Source organism: Trichechus manatus, unplaced genomic scaffold (genome assembly GCF_000243295.1).
Source record: "Trichechus manatus latirostris isolate Lorelei unplaced genomic scaffold, TriManLat1.0 scaffold00010, whole genome shotgun sequence".
Taxonomy (NCBI): Eukaryota; Metazoa; Chordata; class Mammalia; order Sirenia; family Trichechidae; genus Trichechus; species Trichechus manatus.
The window spans coordinates 16,302,207-16,316,335 of NW_004443946.1; the positions used below are offsets into that span (position 1 = coordinate 16,302,207).

The window sequence follows — 14,129 nt, forward strand, 5'->3', positions numbered from 1 at the left end:
TTCCTGTCCCCTCCTGCCTTCTAGTCCTTGTCCCTGGACTGTTGTGCCCCATTAAGACTAGATTGTCTTTTGATGGCCACATTATTACTAGGGCAGGGCTTGGGGCAAGCTCACTGTCAACTAAAACTGCTTCTCTGGTCCCTCTTGCTGCTGCTGAACTTAGTCTCCCAGCCCCACCCCCTACTGTGTGCTAGGGTTTGTAATGCAAATGGTCACCCTTGCCTGGTTTATGTTCCCTTTGGTCTGTTAATATGGGAGCAGAGCACTAGAAGAACCCCCTCTAAGAGAACGATTTAAGCTGGGGGTGGGGGGAGCGGCACAATGAAGAATCTGCATAAGCACATTTTTGTGCTCTTGAGACTATTCAGAGCCTTCTGTTTCCCTGAACTGAACCTTTGGGTGTGGATTTCAGAACCTAGACCCATCTCTGCCTGGCTTTGACGGGGTTGGCTCTAGGGGCCAGCATCCAGCAGCATCCGTGCCAGCCGCCCAAGCGAAGGTGAGAGCCCGTTTCTTTTCTCCGAGAGCCACAGTGGTTGTTTGTTAAAGTCACTAAAATGACAGGAGCTTGGGACTCAAAGGTCCCATTAGGCATTTCATGACAACATAGATCTGCTTCAACCTTGTAGTTAGCGGAGTGGCTTACTCCAAAGATTAAAAAAAAAAATCAATGTACACTTTTTGAAGATCTAATTCAAAGGCTTTCTCCTCCTCGAGCCCTCTTCTTTGGGATCATAGTAGGGTGTGAAAGATGAGAGCCTTTCTAGCACTGTTGAAGGGGTTCCTGATTTCGCCATTAGAAGCAGTTCAACAAACTGGAATGTAAAACTCTCAGTCGTTTAACAAACCAAGCTTTTTCCTACGTCGTAGAGTTTAATCTCCAGTGTATTACTATAGTCTCAAAAGCTTAGCAGGAAGATGATCTAAGGTATAATTTAAGAAAGGATATTTTATCATTGGCAGAACTAAACTATCTTCAATTTACTGAATGTATTCTTTTTATCCAGCAGGTTGGAGCCGAGAGAACTACAAAAGGCAAGAACAAGACAGACAGCAGGTAAGATGGCATTACAATTAGTGACATGTCGCCTCTGTTCCACACCAGTCTTGCCACTGCCATTCTCAATGTCATTGTAAAAATCTGACTTTTTGGTTTGCTTTCGTCTGGAAAGGACTGGGCTTCTCTTCCAAAACTGAACCCCAGCTGTTGGCCTCCTTTTAATCTTGGGTTGCGGATTTCTTATTTTACGTAAGCAGGAGTCAGGTAATGTTGAACTGGATTTTGCTTTCAGAACCTACTGACCAACTCTTAACCTCCTCTGTTGGCAGGGTGCCGGGCCCCAGCAGCTCGCGGCCACGGCGCTCCTTCCTCTCCCGGGTGATCAGGGCGGCGCTGCCCCTGCAGCTGCTGCTCCTGCTGCTGCTGCTCCTCGCCTGCCTGCTGCCCTCCTCTGAAGAGGACTACAGCTGCACTCAGGCCAACAACTTTGCGAGGTCCTTTTACCCCATGCTGAGGTATACCAATGGGCCACCTCCTACCTAGAGGGCCCGGCCTGGCCTGCAGCACCACACCACCAGCCTGTTTACTGCGGTGCCCAGCCCATGGACCCCCAGCCAAACCTGTGAGCGACTCTTAGCAATTGGCACAGTCCAGGACGCTGCTGTGGACACCTCCCTCTGGGCCTGGCCAGAGAGGGCTCTGTGCAGCCCAGGATGACTTTTAAGTGATGTTTTTCCCCTGGAGCAAGGGGCCTGTACAACTCTTCCCCAGGGGATTTGCAAAGCTAGTTGGTTGGTCTAGGCATCTCTGGAAGCTACAGTTTCCTAAGGAGCCAAGCACTTTGTGAATTCTGATTTATTTTTAAAACACCCTTATTATCATGTCACTACTGTGGTCTATGAGCAGTGGCATTCATCATGTAATATATATCGTAGAAACAAGCCAGCAGATTCTACCTTAGAAATGGTTCAGAAATTCATATGCACCCTTTGCTGATTGACTGAAACAATCATATTTAAAATGTTTAGAATTAATTTTATTCCAGTCAGCTAGCAATCTTGAGCTACAGGTGATAAACCAAAATGTTCTGTTCAGTACTTAGATCTGCTCTTTTATATCGCTTACATTTTTAAAGAAATTCTATTGCATGGATGTGGTTATTGTGCATATTTTTTAACAATGCTGAATCTGTATGAATAATATAAACTTTGATTTTTTTTAAAAAGAAACCGAATTTTAGCTTGAGCTTTTGACTAAATGTACAGTAAACGCCAAACTACAGACTTGATAGGGATGTTTTTGTAAGTTAATTTTGTAAGACTTTTCACATTTAAAATGATGCTTCAAGTTTTGTTAAACTGTTTGGCCACGAGGATTGGTATAGAAACTTGAAGTTGTTTGTGGTATGTACAACGCAGATGTTTCTGATTAAACAAAAAATTAGCCAAACTGTTTTACTGGATTATATTATAAAGCAGTTAAATGGTATGCTTAGTCTTCCAAAGAGCAAGCATTGTTTAAAAAAACAAATTTTTTATGGGTTTTATCCTAAACTGAAAGTTTTATATTCTTTTCATTTAATATTGTTGAGAATTACTTATGGTATCTAGAAACCTCCAACCTGTCTGGAGAGAGGAGCCTTGCGTAAATCACTCAGTGTGAGACCTTCAAATGCTGTAGTGAGCCCCAGGGCAGAGGGTGAGCAGTGTTTGTACAACTGGACACAAAGGGAAGGATTATTTTACCCAGTATTTTCTATTCCCACCTCTCTCCAGAGGAAATTAATAGGTAATCAGGCATCTGACAAATGTTACAGGCAAAGCCACATGTGTCAAAGATTTTCCATATGTCAGAGAAAAAAACTGTATTGGACAATGTTAAAGTAGGCAAGGATGATTTTTATTCCAAAGGGTTATAGTACGGGGAAGTCCCTGGGTGGTACAAATGGTTAAGCGCCAGACTACTAACGAAAAGGCTAGCGGTTCAGACCTACCTAGAGGTGCCTCGGAGGTAAAGCCTGGTGATCTGCTTCCAAAAGGTCACAGCCTTGAAAACCCTGTGGAACAGTTGTGCTCTGTACACGTGGGGTTGCCATGAGTCAGAATCCACTCCATGACAACTAATAACCACATGGTAAAGGAGGGGAGAAGACTAAGGGAAGGCAGAGGAGGGAAGGACCTGCAGTGGCAGGGAAAGGGGATTGTCACAGTGGGGACAGAGACCAAAGCTAAGTGTGAGTCCCTGTTCCAGACAGATCAAGAACTGCAAGCTCTTTTAAGAGAAAGTTAGCGGGATTGACCACTGGGATGGGCAAGTGATTTACTAAGGTTATAGTTGTGATTAGGGCCATTTTGTTCAGACTGGTAGTGGAGTAGAGATGACGGTTAGGGTGAGGTTAGTGAAATACGGAGGAAAGGAAGCACCTACAAGTATTCTAAAGTTGTTTAAACAGTAGATCATTAACTTCCTGTCTTGATCAGTTTACAGTAAACCTTCTTAACGAAAGGGGGGGGTTCTTTAAGGAAAGGCAGGGCAAAATTCAACTTTGTCACTTAAAATTCCAGTATCACCACTCACTTTTCATCTAAATAGAGGGTGAACATCATCATTTCTTATTCCTTGGTAAGAAGCTGTTGTTATGTGCCATCGATTCCGACTCATAGCAACCCTGTAGAAGTTACTGAACCCAGTTCCTTGGCTAACTGTTCCTGACCGGCATCTCTGGACCTGGGAGGCACCAATGACTTCTCAGCAATCTCAGTCCCCTCCTCTCCTCTGCAAAGAACACCCCTCCGGAGAAGCCAGCAAAACCCATCTGTATATGAAAGCCTAGACTTTGAACACTGGTGTCCCCTCTATAGGTCAGAATCCACAAGATGTGTGCAGTTACTGGGTATCTTTTATGTAAGCGGACCACTGGAAGAGAACCTTGCTTCACACTTGCTTCACATTCAAAGTGTTTAAAGTTACCAAATTGTTAAACTGATATGGAGAGAAAGGTGCTTTTACCACATGATGACAAAGTATTTTCACTCTTTAAAATAATTACTCTTTGTTCATGGATCACAGTAATCCCAGAGGAAATTTTAAATGAAAATATTACTCAAGCTTTTTCTTCAAGTCACCGAATTAGTGAGAGGGCCCTTGCTCCATTTTCGCCAGAGTCACTGCCTGTTTGATGGAAAGGCAGAATCTCTACCTTGCACTCTAAAGTGTTGTAGAGACCCAGGCTTCTTCTGCCCTTATACACTCTGAGGCAAGTCAAAACAGCAGTTAAATGCTGTTTGCATTTTAAATCCTAATTAATGCCTATCAATTATCTGCACTTCCTAGGGATAAAGCCCTTTGTGTCTTGAGTCTCCAACCCTTGGAGGGAAACCACTGCTGCCTTTACTTGCAGCTTTAGTGTACTCCCAAAACACTTGTTCTGAGATCGTCTGGGTTTTACCTCGTCACAAGTTTTTGCTCCTTCCCTTCCCCACATGCAAGGGAAAACTTAAAATGACTCTTGGCACTAACATAACTTCAATATAAATGAATTACTTTTCTCCCCATCCCTAAAGGGGTATAAGACTAATTGACCCAGGGTAATTACAGAAAATGTAGCCAAACAATTGATGCCCTGAATACTAGAACCTTCCATTTTTTATAGTCTATGCTTTACTTGAACACACAGTGCCTAAGGCTATAAATCGGTATGAGATTATCTAACTGAAGATTATATGTTTCTATTTCAAAAAGCTTTAGATTACTAAATCAGAGGTTCTTAACTTGGCTGAAATTGTATGGAAGCATTTGTGTTTATGTGCCTTTTCCTAGGTTTTCATCAAATTCTCAAAAAGCTCTGTGACCTGAAGTGGGATGGAATTCAGACTAGAATGTGGACACTATTTAGCCTAACTACTGAAAGTTCTTACACTCAGCTCCCAAGAAACACGTTTTCAAAACCAAAAATATGAAAAACACTTTATTTAGCTTAGTCATGTTAAACTTCTTTCTGCAATAGTACTAAACATTAAAGACACACAGCAGGGAAAAAGTACTTCCTGGAGGAATGGAAAGCAGGACTCAAAATCTGCTTTCACACAACAGCGATCTTTCATTTCTAAAAAGGTAATTAAAAGCCTGTGATGGTCATCGACAAATTGGTTTAATGGTACAAAGCATTCTGAAAAAAAAATAGCCAGCCGGCGGGCTCTGAGGTACACAGGACCAATAGTCATGGCATTTAGACACCCACACAGAGAAACACGTGGCAGCGTGACTGTATAGTTACTAGGAGCTGTTCTGGGCTAACATCTCAGACTTCTGTCCTGCCCACAGAGGAAACTCACCGTCACATAGCAGTGCTGGTCTGCACCTGAATAGGATTCTTGGGATTACGCACACAAAACAGATCCTTGAGTCCAAAACAACAAAAAGGGTGAAGAGAAAATCATCTATCACAGAAACAATGCACATCATAGAGCTGCCACTGGAGACAAAATTCCAGCGACTTAGAGAGCTATAAAAAATATGTGGCATGTGTTTTCACACAAAGTATACCCAACTCCACAGGAAAACATCAAGTGCCTAAAAGATGTGAGATTTTTAGATGGGTAAATTCCCAAGGCATATACTCCACTCAAATGCGGCAATAGCAGATAGAAGGAGGTGACAGCTGTGCCCACTAGCTTATAAGCCTAGGAGGGAAGGACAGGAACAATACAAATTATTTTTCCACCACCTCTGCTGTCCTGTAAGGGTTCTTGCAGACCCCATCTAAGCCAAGCAGACGGAATCGAAAGGTGCAGCAAGAGGCAAAGATAACCAACCATCTCTCCATTACACTGCCATTCAGCTCAAGAAGCGGACTCTTACAGAAGCTAGTCCTGGCCAGGCAGTCAGAACACGAGTCCTGGCCCAAGCTTTGCCATAAGGAGTGTTAGGACCTTGAGTCAGTCAGCTTACCACTTTGGGCTTTTAATTTACACGTTTATGAAAGATAGGCTTGAACTTCTATGTCAGAGGTTTGCAAACTATTACTGTGTCTGCAGGGGTGCTCTGGAAATTCGGAGGGGAATACCCAGAGTGGGCCCCCAACCCTACTTAACCAGAGAAGCCATACATGTCAGATTGCATTTGATGAATGGATCGTGCAGTTTAAAAATAGTTTTTCTTTAAAAAAACTTTTTTTTAATTAGTGAAACTGCTGTATGGTCAGTCTTTGCACTAAAATTGGGCTGTGTTCAGCTATTCACTTCACTCCCTGTGTGACCCTGAGCAAACTTGTGTCTGCATTCTCAGTAAGTTTCCATGGCTGAAAAATCAGGGTAACAGTAATTATTGTAAGGATTAAATATGGACGTTCAAGGCACTGGGAGCTCTGTCTGGCACATAGTAAGTGCTCCACAAGTATTTTTAGGTACTAAATGATAAGTGTTTTTTACCACTTCCTTCACATAACATAATATTTTAAAGATTTTTAGAAGCTTAAAGAAATTATGTAAAATTTTATAATAAAAATATTTTGTTTCAAAACAGAATGTGCTGGCAAAGTAAACCTAGTTTCAGAAAGAAAATATATTTAATCTCATATCACAAGGTAGTTTTTTAAAACATTACCATAAAAAATCAAATGTGATTATTTAATTGCTCATTTCCAAAGCAAAGATGTAACTCATTTTGTGCAGGCATTATGTTCCTGAAAATTTGTATGGAATTTTTAAAAAGCAAGTTAAAATTATAATTTCAGAGGTGCTTATGAGTCTGAATTGACTCAACAGCAACAGGTTATCATCATGTTCTATTTATCTTCCACTTGGAATAAGAACTAATATTTTGCTAAGCTTCTATTTCACCCAACCCACCATATAAATGTTCTGATAAGAAAATATTTTAAAATAGCACTAGGGTGTAAAAGAATTCTTTCTTACTGTAAATAATAACCCCTCAACATTCTATTTTTAAGTTGAGTTCACAAACCAGGTCGTGTTTAGGTGCTGTGCTCATCATAATCTATACAATTTGATCAGTAAGCTGACACCTGGAGTGTGCATAGCTATTCTTCCCTCTGTAGAACAGCACACCTTGCACAGCCGGATGTGCCCCTGTCTCCTCTGATGGATGACGTGATGGTAGTGGCTGCTACCTCTGCTGAGACCTGCACTGACCAGAGAACCCCATTCCTGCAAATCCTGGGCCTTTCTCCATGCTGGGCCCCTTGGGACAACAGAGCTTTAAGGAAGGGCAGTTGCAGAGACCAGGAAATTTAAATCCACCACAATCGTCCATGGAACTCATACCTCTCCCAACTTGCCAGCAGGTTCTATGAATGCAAATCAAGACGGAGGAATCTGCATTAAGAAGGCAGCAAGTTCTGGGGGAAGAATGTTCCAGCTTGGCCACCGGCTCCCTAGGTCACAATCCCTCTGGGCTTTGATGAAATCATAGTGATAGGTGACATCAGTCCTCACAGGCCTGTGAGGTAGGTATGTGAAGCTAGTCGTTGATTGTCATTGTGGTTTTCCTACAGTCAAGTGGTTCAGAGGAGCGCGTACAAAGCTCTATTCGAGGGTAGTTCAGGTAGCAGAGTAAGAATGAGTCCACTTCTTATAAATGTGTCACATTCTCTCCCTTTTCTGCTTTATAACCGTCCCAAGTCAGGTTGCACCATTCATCCCAAAACCTTTCAGAAGATACGTTCCAAAGGGATGGCGGGGAGATGGAAAATAAGAAAGGAACCACGCTAATATCCTATGAGGCCATCCAAGATATAAGCTCTGCATTTGAATGCACCCCCTGATAATAAGGAAATATGTGGCCTTCTCACCCAACTGTTGACTCCCCAGGAGACGGGGAGGTGGGGGTAAGATGGTACACAACCAAGCCTGCCACAGTAACAAGGGGCCACCACACAGTAGGAAGATCATGAAGCCCATCAACTCTGACCAGGCTCACACTCAGCCCGGAGTTCAGTCAGCCTTCGACCTCCAGTGTGGGTGTGTTCACCGCAGGGCTGGGCATCACTGAGACTGTGGGGCCTGGCAGCTCTCTTTGTTCTTACTCTGCTCTGCTGGACTGCACTCGGACCCTGAGGACTTGTACCCCCGAAGTGTGTGGGCGTTCAGCATCTCCAGCAGCAGATCATAGACTGGGACCACGTTTTTGCACTTCATGCTGAGCAGGTGTTCCATGCCTTTGTTACTATGGGGACAAGAAGGGGCCAAGGTTCTTTCCTGTAGGCAGCCACAGGAACTCTGAAGTCTTCCCAGCTCCTGCACAGAACCAGTCCACCCCCTCCCCCACCACCACCAGCATGTCCTCCAGCCCTTTGCTTTATGGTTCTTACATCCAGCTCCCTCAGCAGAGGGCAAAGACAATGGCCTATCCCACCACCAGCCACAAGGGCCCAGCACAGCCACTGCACATAGTATATGTTCTGTAAATTGTCAATCTGTAAACAGATTAAGGGTTATGAAAAATTTAGGAATGGTTAAGGGTAATTGTTGAACATCATGATGACCATAATTAATGTCCCAGAACTGTACATGTGAAGATTGTTGAAATGGCAAATGTTACATATATATTTACCACAATAAAAATAAATAAATAAAAATGATTTTTTAAAATTAAAAAAAAAGAAGGAAACAGAGAGGCAGAGGTGTTCATTTCCCAGCAATCCAGGAGAGCCTCTTCATACAAATCACCTCAGAATTTCAGCCCTGAGTGGTGCAGGGAGGGGTGGCAGTTCACTCAGGGGAGGAAGTGTCCCTGTTAGAACGCCATAAACAAGCGATCATCCCCAGCAGGTAAAACACAGTTGAGCCACCACAGGATGCCATAGAGATCCCATAACTTGCCTCGTGACATTCATTCAGTGCTTACTATGTGCCTTCAATTTTTGGTTACAGGAGTGTGCATGGCCGAAGCGCCCCCATTTCCTTTCAGGGGTTCATTTGCCTTTAAATGTGACAATTACACCTTAGCCACCTCAAACTTGCAAACACTTTCCCCAAAGTTCTTCACCCTTCTCTGAGAATGTACACCCCCATGCATCTGGGGGAGCAGCTCCCACGAAGCTCCTACCTGGCATGCCTGACATGAGAAAGGAGCATCAGGAGGTTAGCCAGGCGAATGGACTGTTGCTGGGAGGAGATGCCGCTCTTGGCGATCACCCAGACTAGAGCATCAGTCACAGCGTTCAGTAAGTGAGTCAGCTTCCGGCTGCTCTCCACCTCCTGGGTTGCTGTAGATAAAGGGTACATACCTGGACAAAGGATAAAAGCCACAAGACATTTCTCTGAGAAAAAGAAACAGAAGTCAAAGACTCAGTTGTTAGGCATGCCTATATTCTCCAGAAAGGAGGCCAAATTGATCTGGGTTGTTCTGACACCAGTGTATGTAGAGAAATCGTAAAGCCATGGTTTCACCTCCCTTGCTGTGCTTCCTCCCCGCAAACCAGCCCCTCTAAGCTGGCTGGAGAAGCCTGGCTCGATGTAGGTCTGACCTGGAAAACTGTCCACCAGGCCCAGAATTTGGCCTGGCCATAGCAGTAAGAGTACCTAGTCATCTCAAAGCATTACATGGTACTTCTTATCCACAGCAAAAAACACACATCTACAGATGATCAGAAAACAAGAGTATTCTACCCTTGCCCCCGTCTGAGAGCCCCTTACCTAAGGGGAGTTTAATGAACACAAACCAATGGCTAATGCTACCAAACTTCCCCTCCCACTCCCTTGTATGCACCGCCTGCCTCAGCCAGCCACGCCAGGGTCCCACTGCCACTTCGTCCAGGTCCTTAGCATCACACCTCTGGTGGCACGTTGCTGGGGCAGGAAGACCTCCGATTTTGGAGTCAGAGAGACAGCTCTGTATCCACCATCTCTAGCGTTCCAATCGTGGACCAGTTACCTAGCTCCTCCACCTCTGTTCCTCATCTGAGCAGAGCTCATGTGCATATACTTCACTAGATCCCCACAGCCACCCCAGGCGGCAGGCTGCCTCCCCGATCCTGCCCTGCCTGGTGTTTAACTGCCCTCTGATGCCGTGGCCTCTCAATGGAGGCAAAATAGCAGCTCAGGTAAATCCGCTTCCCCACCACTGCTACCAAATAACTCCTTCATTTCCAGGAGCAGGGAAATAATTGAGTGCTTCTCTTCCTGATTTTCAATTTCAAAGTAAGAATAAATTTTAAATATATGAATTAGTGCAAAGAGTTAACACACTCAGCTGCCAACCGAAAGGTTGACAATTCAAGTCCACCCAGAGGTGCCTCAAAGAAAGGCCTTGTGATCTACTTCTGAAAAAAATCAGCCATTGAAAACCCTGTGTAGCACAGAACTACTCTAACACACACAGGGTGGTCACAAGTGGGAATCGATTTGACAACTGGTGGTGGTGGTGAAATCAACAAGAAAGCTGCTGCATTTTGACTGCAGTGAGAATGAAGGATGGCCAGCATGCAATCATCCATGGAATTTGTTTTGGCAGTTTTTGTTTGCTCTTTTCATTGGCATTTTCAACCCCCTTCAATTAAGGCAAGCGACAGGTTGAGCCATAATTATACAAGTTTAGTGCTGTGCCGTACCCCTAGAGGCCTTCCATAATGTCTGATGATGCAGATTTAAAATACACATACTCTTCACTTATCAACTATCTCATTATAAGACATTTCACATTTACAACAATAGTAAAAAAATCTACTATTCAACTATTTTGCAAATTAACAACATATGTCTGTCAGTAACGAACTTGGAGGTGCTAGGCGAGAGTACCGCTGGCTGTGATGGTTAAGGTTGTGTGTCAACATGGGTGGGCCATGATTCTCAGTGACTTGGCAGTTATGTAATGATGTGATTTGGTGACTGTGAAATGATGTAGTCCATCCTCCATTTTGAGATCTGATGTGGTCATCCTCCATTTTTGCATAATGCTGATTTTCCCATAACAACCTGACTTTGGAACATAAGCATGTCAATAAATGAGGAGTGGGTGTGTTCATCTTTTGTTGTTGTTGTTGTTAGGTGCTTTTGAGTCAGTTCCGACTCATAGCGACCTCATTTATAACAGAACAAAACACTGCCCAGTCCTGTGCCATCCTCACGATCATTGCTGTGTTTGAGCCCACTGTTGTAGCCACTGTGTCAATCTATCTCGTTGAGGGTCTTCCTCTTTTTTGCTGATGGTCTACTTTACTGAACATGATGTCCTTTTCCAGGGACTGGTCCCTCCTGATAACATGCCTGTCATGGATTGAATTGTGTCTGCCAAAAATATGTGTCAACTTGGCTAGGCCGTGATTCCCAGTATTGTGTGATGGTCCACCGTTTTGTCACCTGATGTGATTTTCCTACATGTTGTAAATCCTGCCTCTATGACATTAATGAGGCAGGATTAGAGGTAGTTATGTTAATGAGGCAGGACTCAATCTATAAGATTAGGTTGTGTCTTAAGTCAAACTCTTTTGAGACATAAAACAGAGAAGTGAGCAGAGAGACAGGGGGACCTCATACCACCAAGAAAGCAATGCCGGGAGCAGAACATGTCCTTTAGACTGGAAGTTCCTGTGCTGAGAAGCTCCTAGACCAGGGGAAGATTGATGACAAGAACCTTCCTCCAGAACTGACAGAGAAAGCCATTCCCTGGAGCTGGCACCCTGAATTCAGGCTTCTATCCAGTAGACTGTGAGAGAATAAATTTGTTTGTTAAAGCCATCCACTTGTGGTATTTCTGTTATAGCAGCACTAGATAACTAAGGCAATGCCCAAAGTATGGGAGACAAAGTCTCGCCATCCTCACTTCTAAGGAGTATTCTGGCTGTACTTCTTCCAAGACAGATTTGTTCATTCTTCTGTTAGTCCATGGTATATTCAATATTCTTCGCCAACACCATAATTCAAAGGTATCAATTCTTCTTCGGCCTTCCTTATTCATTGTCCAGCTTTCACATGCATATGTGGTGACTGAAAATACCATGGCTTGGATCAGGCACACCTTAGTCCTCAAAGTGACATCTTTGCTTTTTAACACTTTAAAGAGGTCTTTTGCAGCAGATTTGCCCGATGCAATATGTCATTTGATTTCTTGACTGCTGCTTCCGTGGGTGTTGATTGTGGATACAAGTAAAATGAAATCCTTGACAACTTCAGTATTTTCTCTGTTTATCATAATGTTGCTTATTGGTCCAGTTGTGAGGATTTTTGTTTTCTTTATGTTGAGGTGCAATCCATACTGAAGGCTGTGGTCTTTGATCTTCATCAGTAAGTACTTCAAGTCCTCTTCACTTTCAGCAAGCAAGGTTGTGTAATCTGAATATCACAGGTTGTTAATGAGTCTTCCTCCAATCCTGATGCCCTGTTCTTCTTTATATAGTCCAACTTCTCATATTATTTGCTCAGCATACAGATTGCATAAGTGTGATGAAAGGATACAGTCCTGACACACACCTTTACTGATTTTAAACCATGCAGTATCCCCTTGTTCTGTTCGGATGACTGCCTATTGGCCTATGCACAGGTTCCACATGAGCACAATTAAGTGTTCTGGGATTCCCATTCTTTGCAATGTTATCCATAACTTGTTATGATCCACACAGTCGAATGCGTTTGCATAGTCAATAAAACACAGGTAAACATCTTTCTGGTAGTCTCTGCTTTCAGCCAGGATCCATCTGACATTAGCAATGATATCACTCATTCCATGTCCTCTTCTGAATCTGGCTTGAATTTCCGGCAGTTCCCTGTCGATGTACTGCTGCAACTATTTTTGAATTATCTTCAGCAAAATTTTACTTGTGTGTGATAGTAATGATATTGTTCAATAATTTCTGAATTCTGTTGGATCTCCTTTCTTTAGAATAGGCACCAATATGGATTTCTTCCAGTCGGTTGGTCAAGTAGCTATCTTCCAAATTTCCTGGCATTGATGAGTGAGTACTTCCAGCGTTGCATCCATTTCTTGAAACATCTCAATAGCTATTCCATCAACTCCTGGACCCTTGTTTTTTGCCCATGGCTTCAGTGCAGCTTGTACTTCTTCCTTTAGTACCATCGGTTCTTGATCATAAGCTACCTTCTGAAATGGTCGAATGTCAATCAGTTCTTTTTGGTACTTTTAATGAATAGGTCATTGATGTTGCAAAATTCTGTCTTACGATCTTTGGTGTCACTTCTATCACCAAGGCCATATTTTCCAACTACAGGTCTTCTTCTTTGTTGCCAACTTTAGCGTTCCAATCACCAGTAATTATCAATGCATCTTGATTGCATGTTTGATCAATTTCAGACAGCAGAAGTTGCTAAAAATCTTCAATTTCTTCATCTTTGGCTTTAGTGGTTAGTGTGTAAATTTGAATAATGGTCGTATTAACTGGTCTTCCTTGTAGGCGTATAGATATTACCCTATCACTGACAGCATTGTACTTCAGGATAGATCTTGAAATGTTCTTTTCAACAACGAATGTGACACTGTTCCTGTTCAATTTGTCATTCCCAGCATAGTAGACCATATGACTGTCCAATTCAAAATGTCAATACCAATCCATTTCAGCTTACTAATGCCTAGGCTATCAATCTTCAAGCATTCCATTTCATCTTTGACAACTTCCAATTCTCCTAGATTCATACTTCGTACATTCCACGTTCTGATTATCAGTGGATATTTACAGCTGTTTCTTCTCATTTTGAGTTGTGCCACATCAGCAAATAAGGTCCTGAAAGCTTTACTCCATCCATGTCATTAAGGTCAACTCTACTTTATTTTGAGGAGGCAGCTCTTCTCCACTTTTATTTTGAGCGCCTTCCAACCTGAGGGGCTCATCTTCCAGCACTATATCAGACAAACGTTCCTCTGCTATTCATAAGGTTTTCAGTGGCCAATTTTTTTTAGAAGTAGATCGCCAGATCTTTCTTCCTAGTCTGTCTTAATCTGGAAGCTCCACTGAAACCTGTCCAACATGGGTGCTGATATTTGAAATACTGGTGGCATAGCTTCCAGTATTACAGCTACAAGCAAGCAACCACAGTAAAACAAATTGACAGATGAGTGGTGAATTTCTTTTACAAGCCCTGAAGTCACTTATTGCTTTCTCCAGCCCACCTGCTCACTTCATTCTTCACAATGGCTCTTCAAACCTCCCACTGTCCCC

At 43.0% G+C, this 14,129-nt stretch overlaps 2 protein-coding genes across 2 annotated transcripts in view; one reads left to right on the forward strand and one right to left on the reverse strand.

The window, feature by feature from the left end:
- Positions 1-1,543, forward strand: part of SYNE2 (spectrin repeat containing nuclear envelope protein 2) — a 325,154-nt gene extending 323,611 nt beyond the window's left edge. Inside the window, exons 113-115 of the mRNA XM_004370941.1 lie at positions 413-499; positions 1,011-1,057; positions 1,330-1,543. Of these exons, the coding sequence (XP_004370998.1) occupies positions 413-499; positions 1,011-1,057; positions 1,330-1,543 (348 nt within the window). The remainder of the gene's footprint in view (positions 1-412; positions 500-1,010; positions 1,058-1,329) is intronic.
- Positions 1,544-7,883: 6,340 nt separating this feature from the next.
- The window catches only part of ESR2 (estrogen receptor 2), an 83,920-nt gene continuing 77,674 nt past the window's right edge, over positions 7,884-14,129 (reverse strand). Inside the window, exons 8-9 of the mRNA XM_004370942.2 lie at positions 9,068-9,248; positions 7,884-8,185 (exon numbers count right to left, since the gene is read on the reverse strand). Of these exons, the coding sequence (XP_004370999.1) occupies positions 8,005-8,185; positions 9,068-9,248 (362 nt within the window). The 3' untranslated portion in view covers positions 7,884-8,004. The remainder of the gene's footprint in view (positions 8,186-9,067; positions 9,249-14,129) is intronic.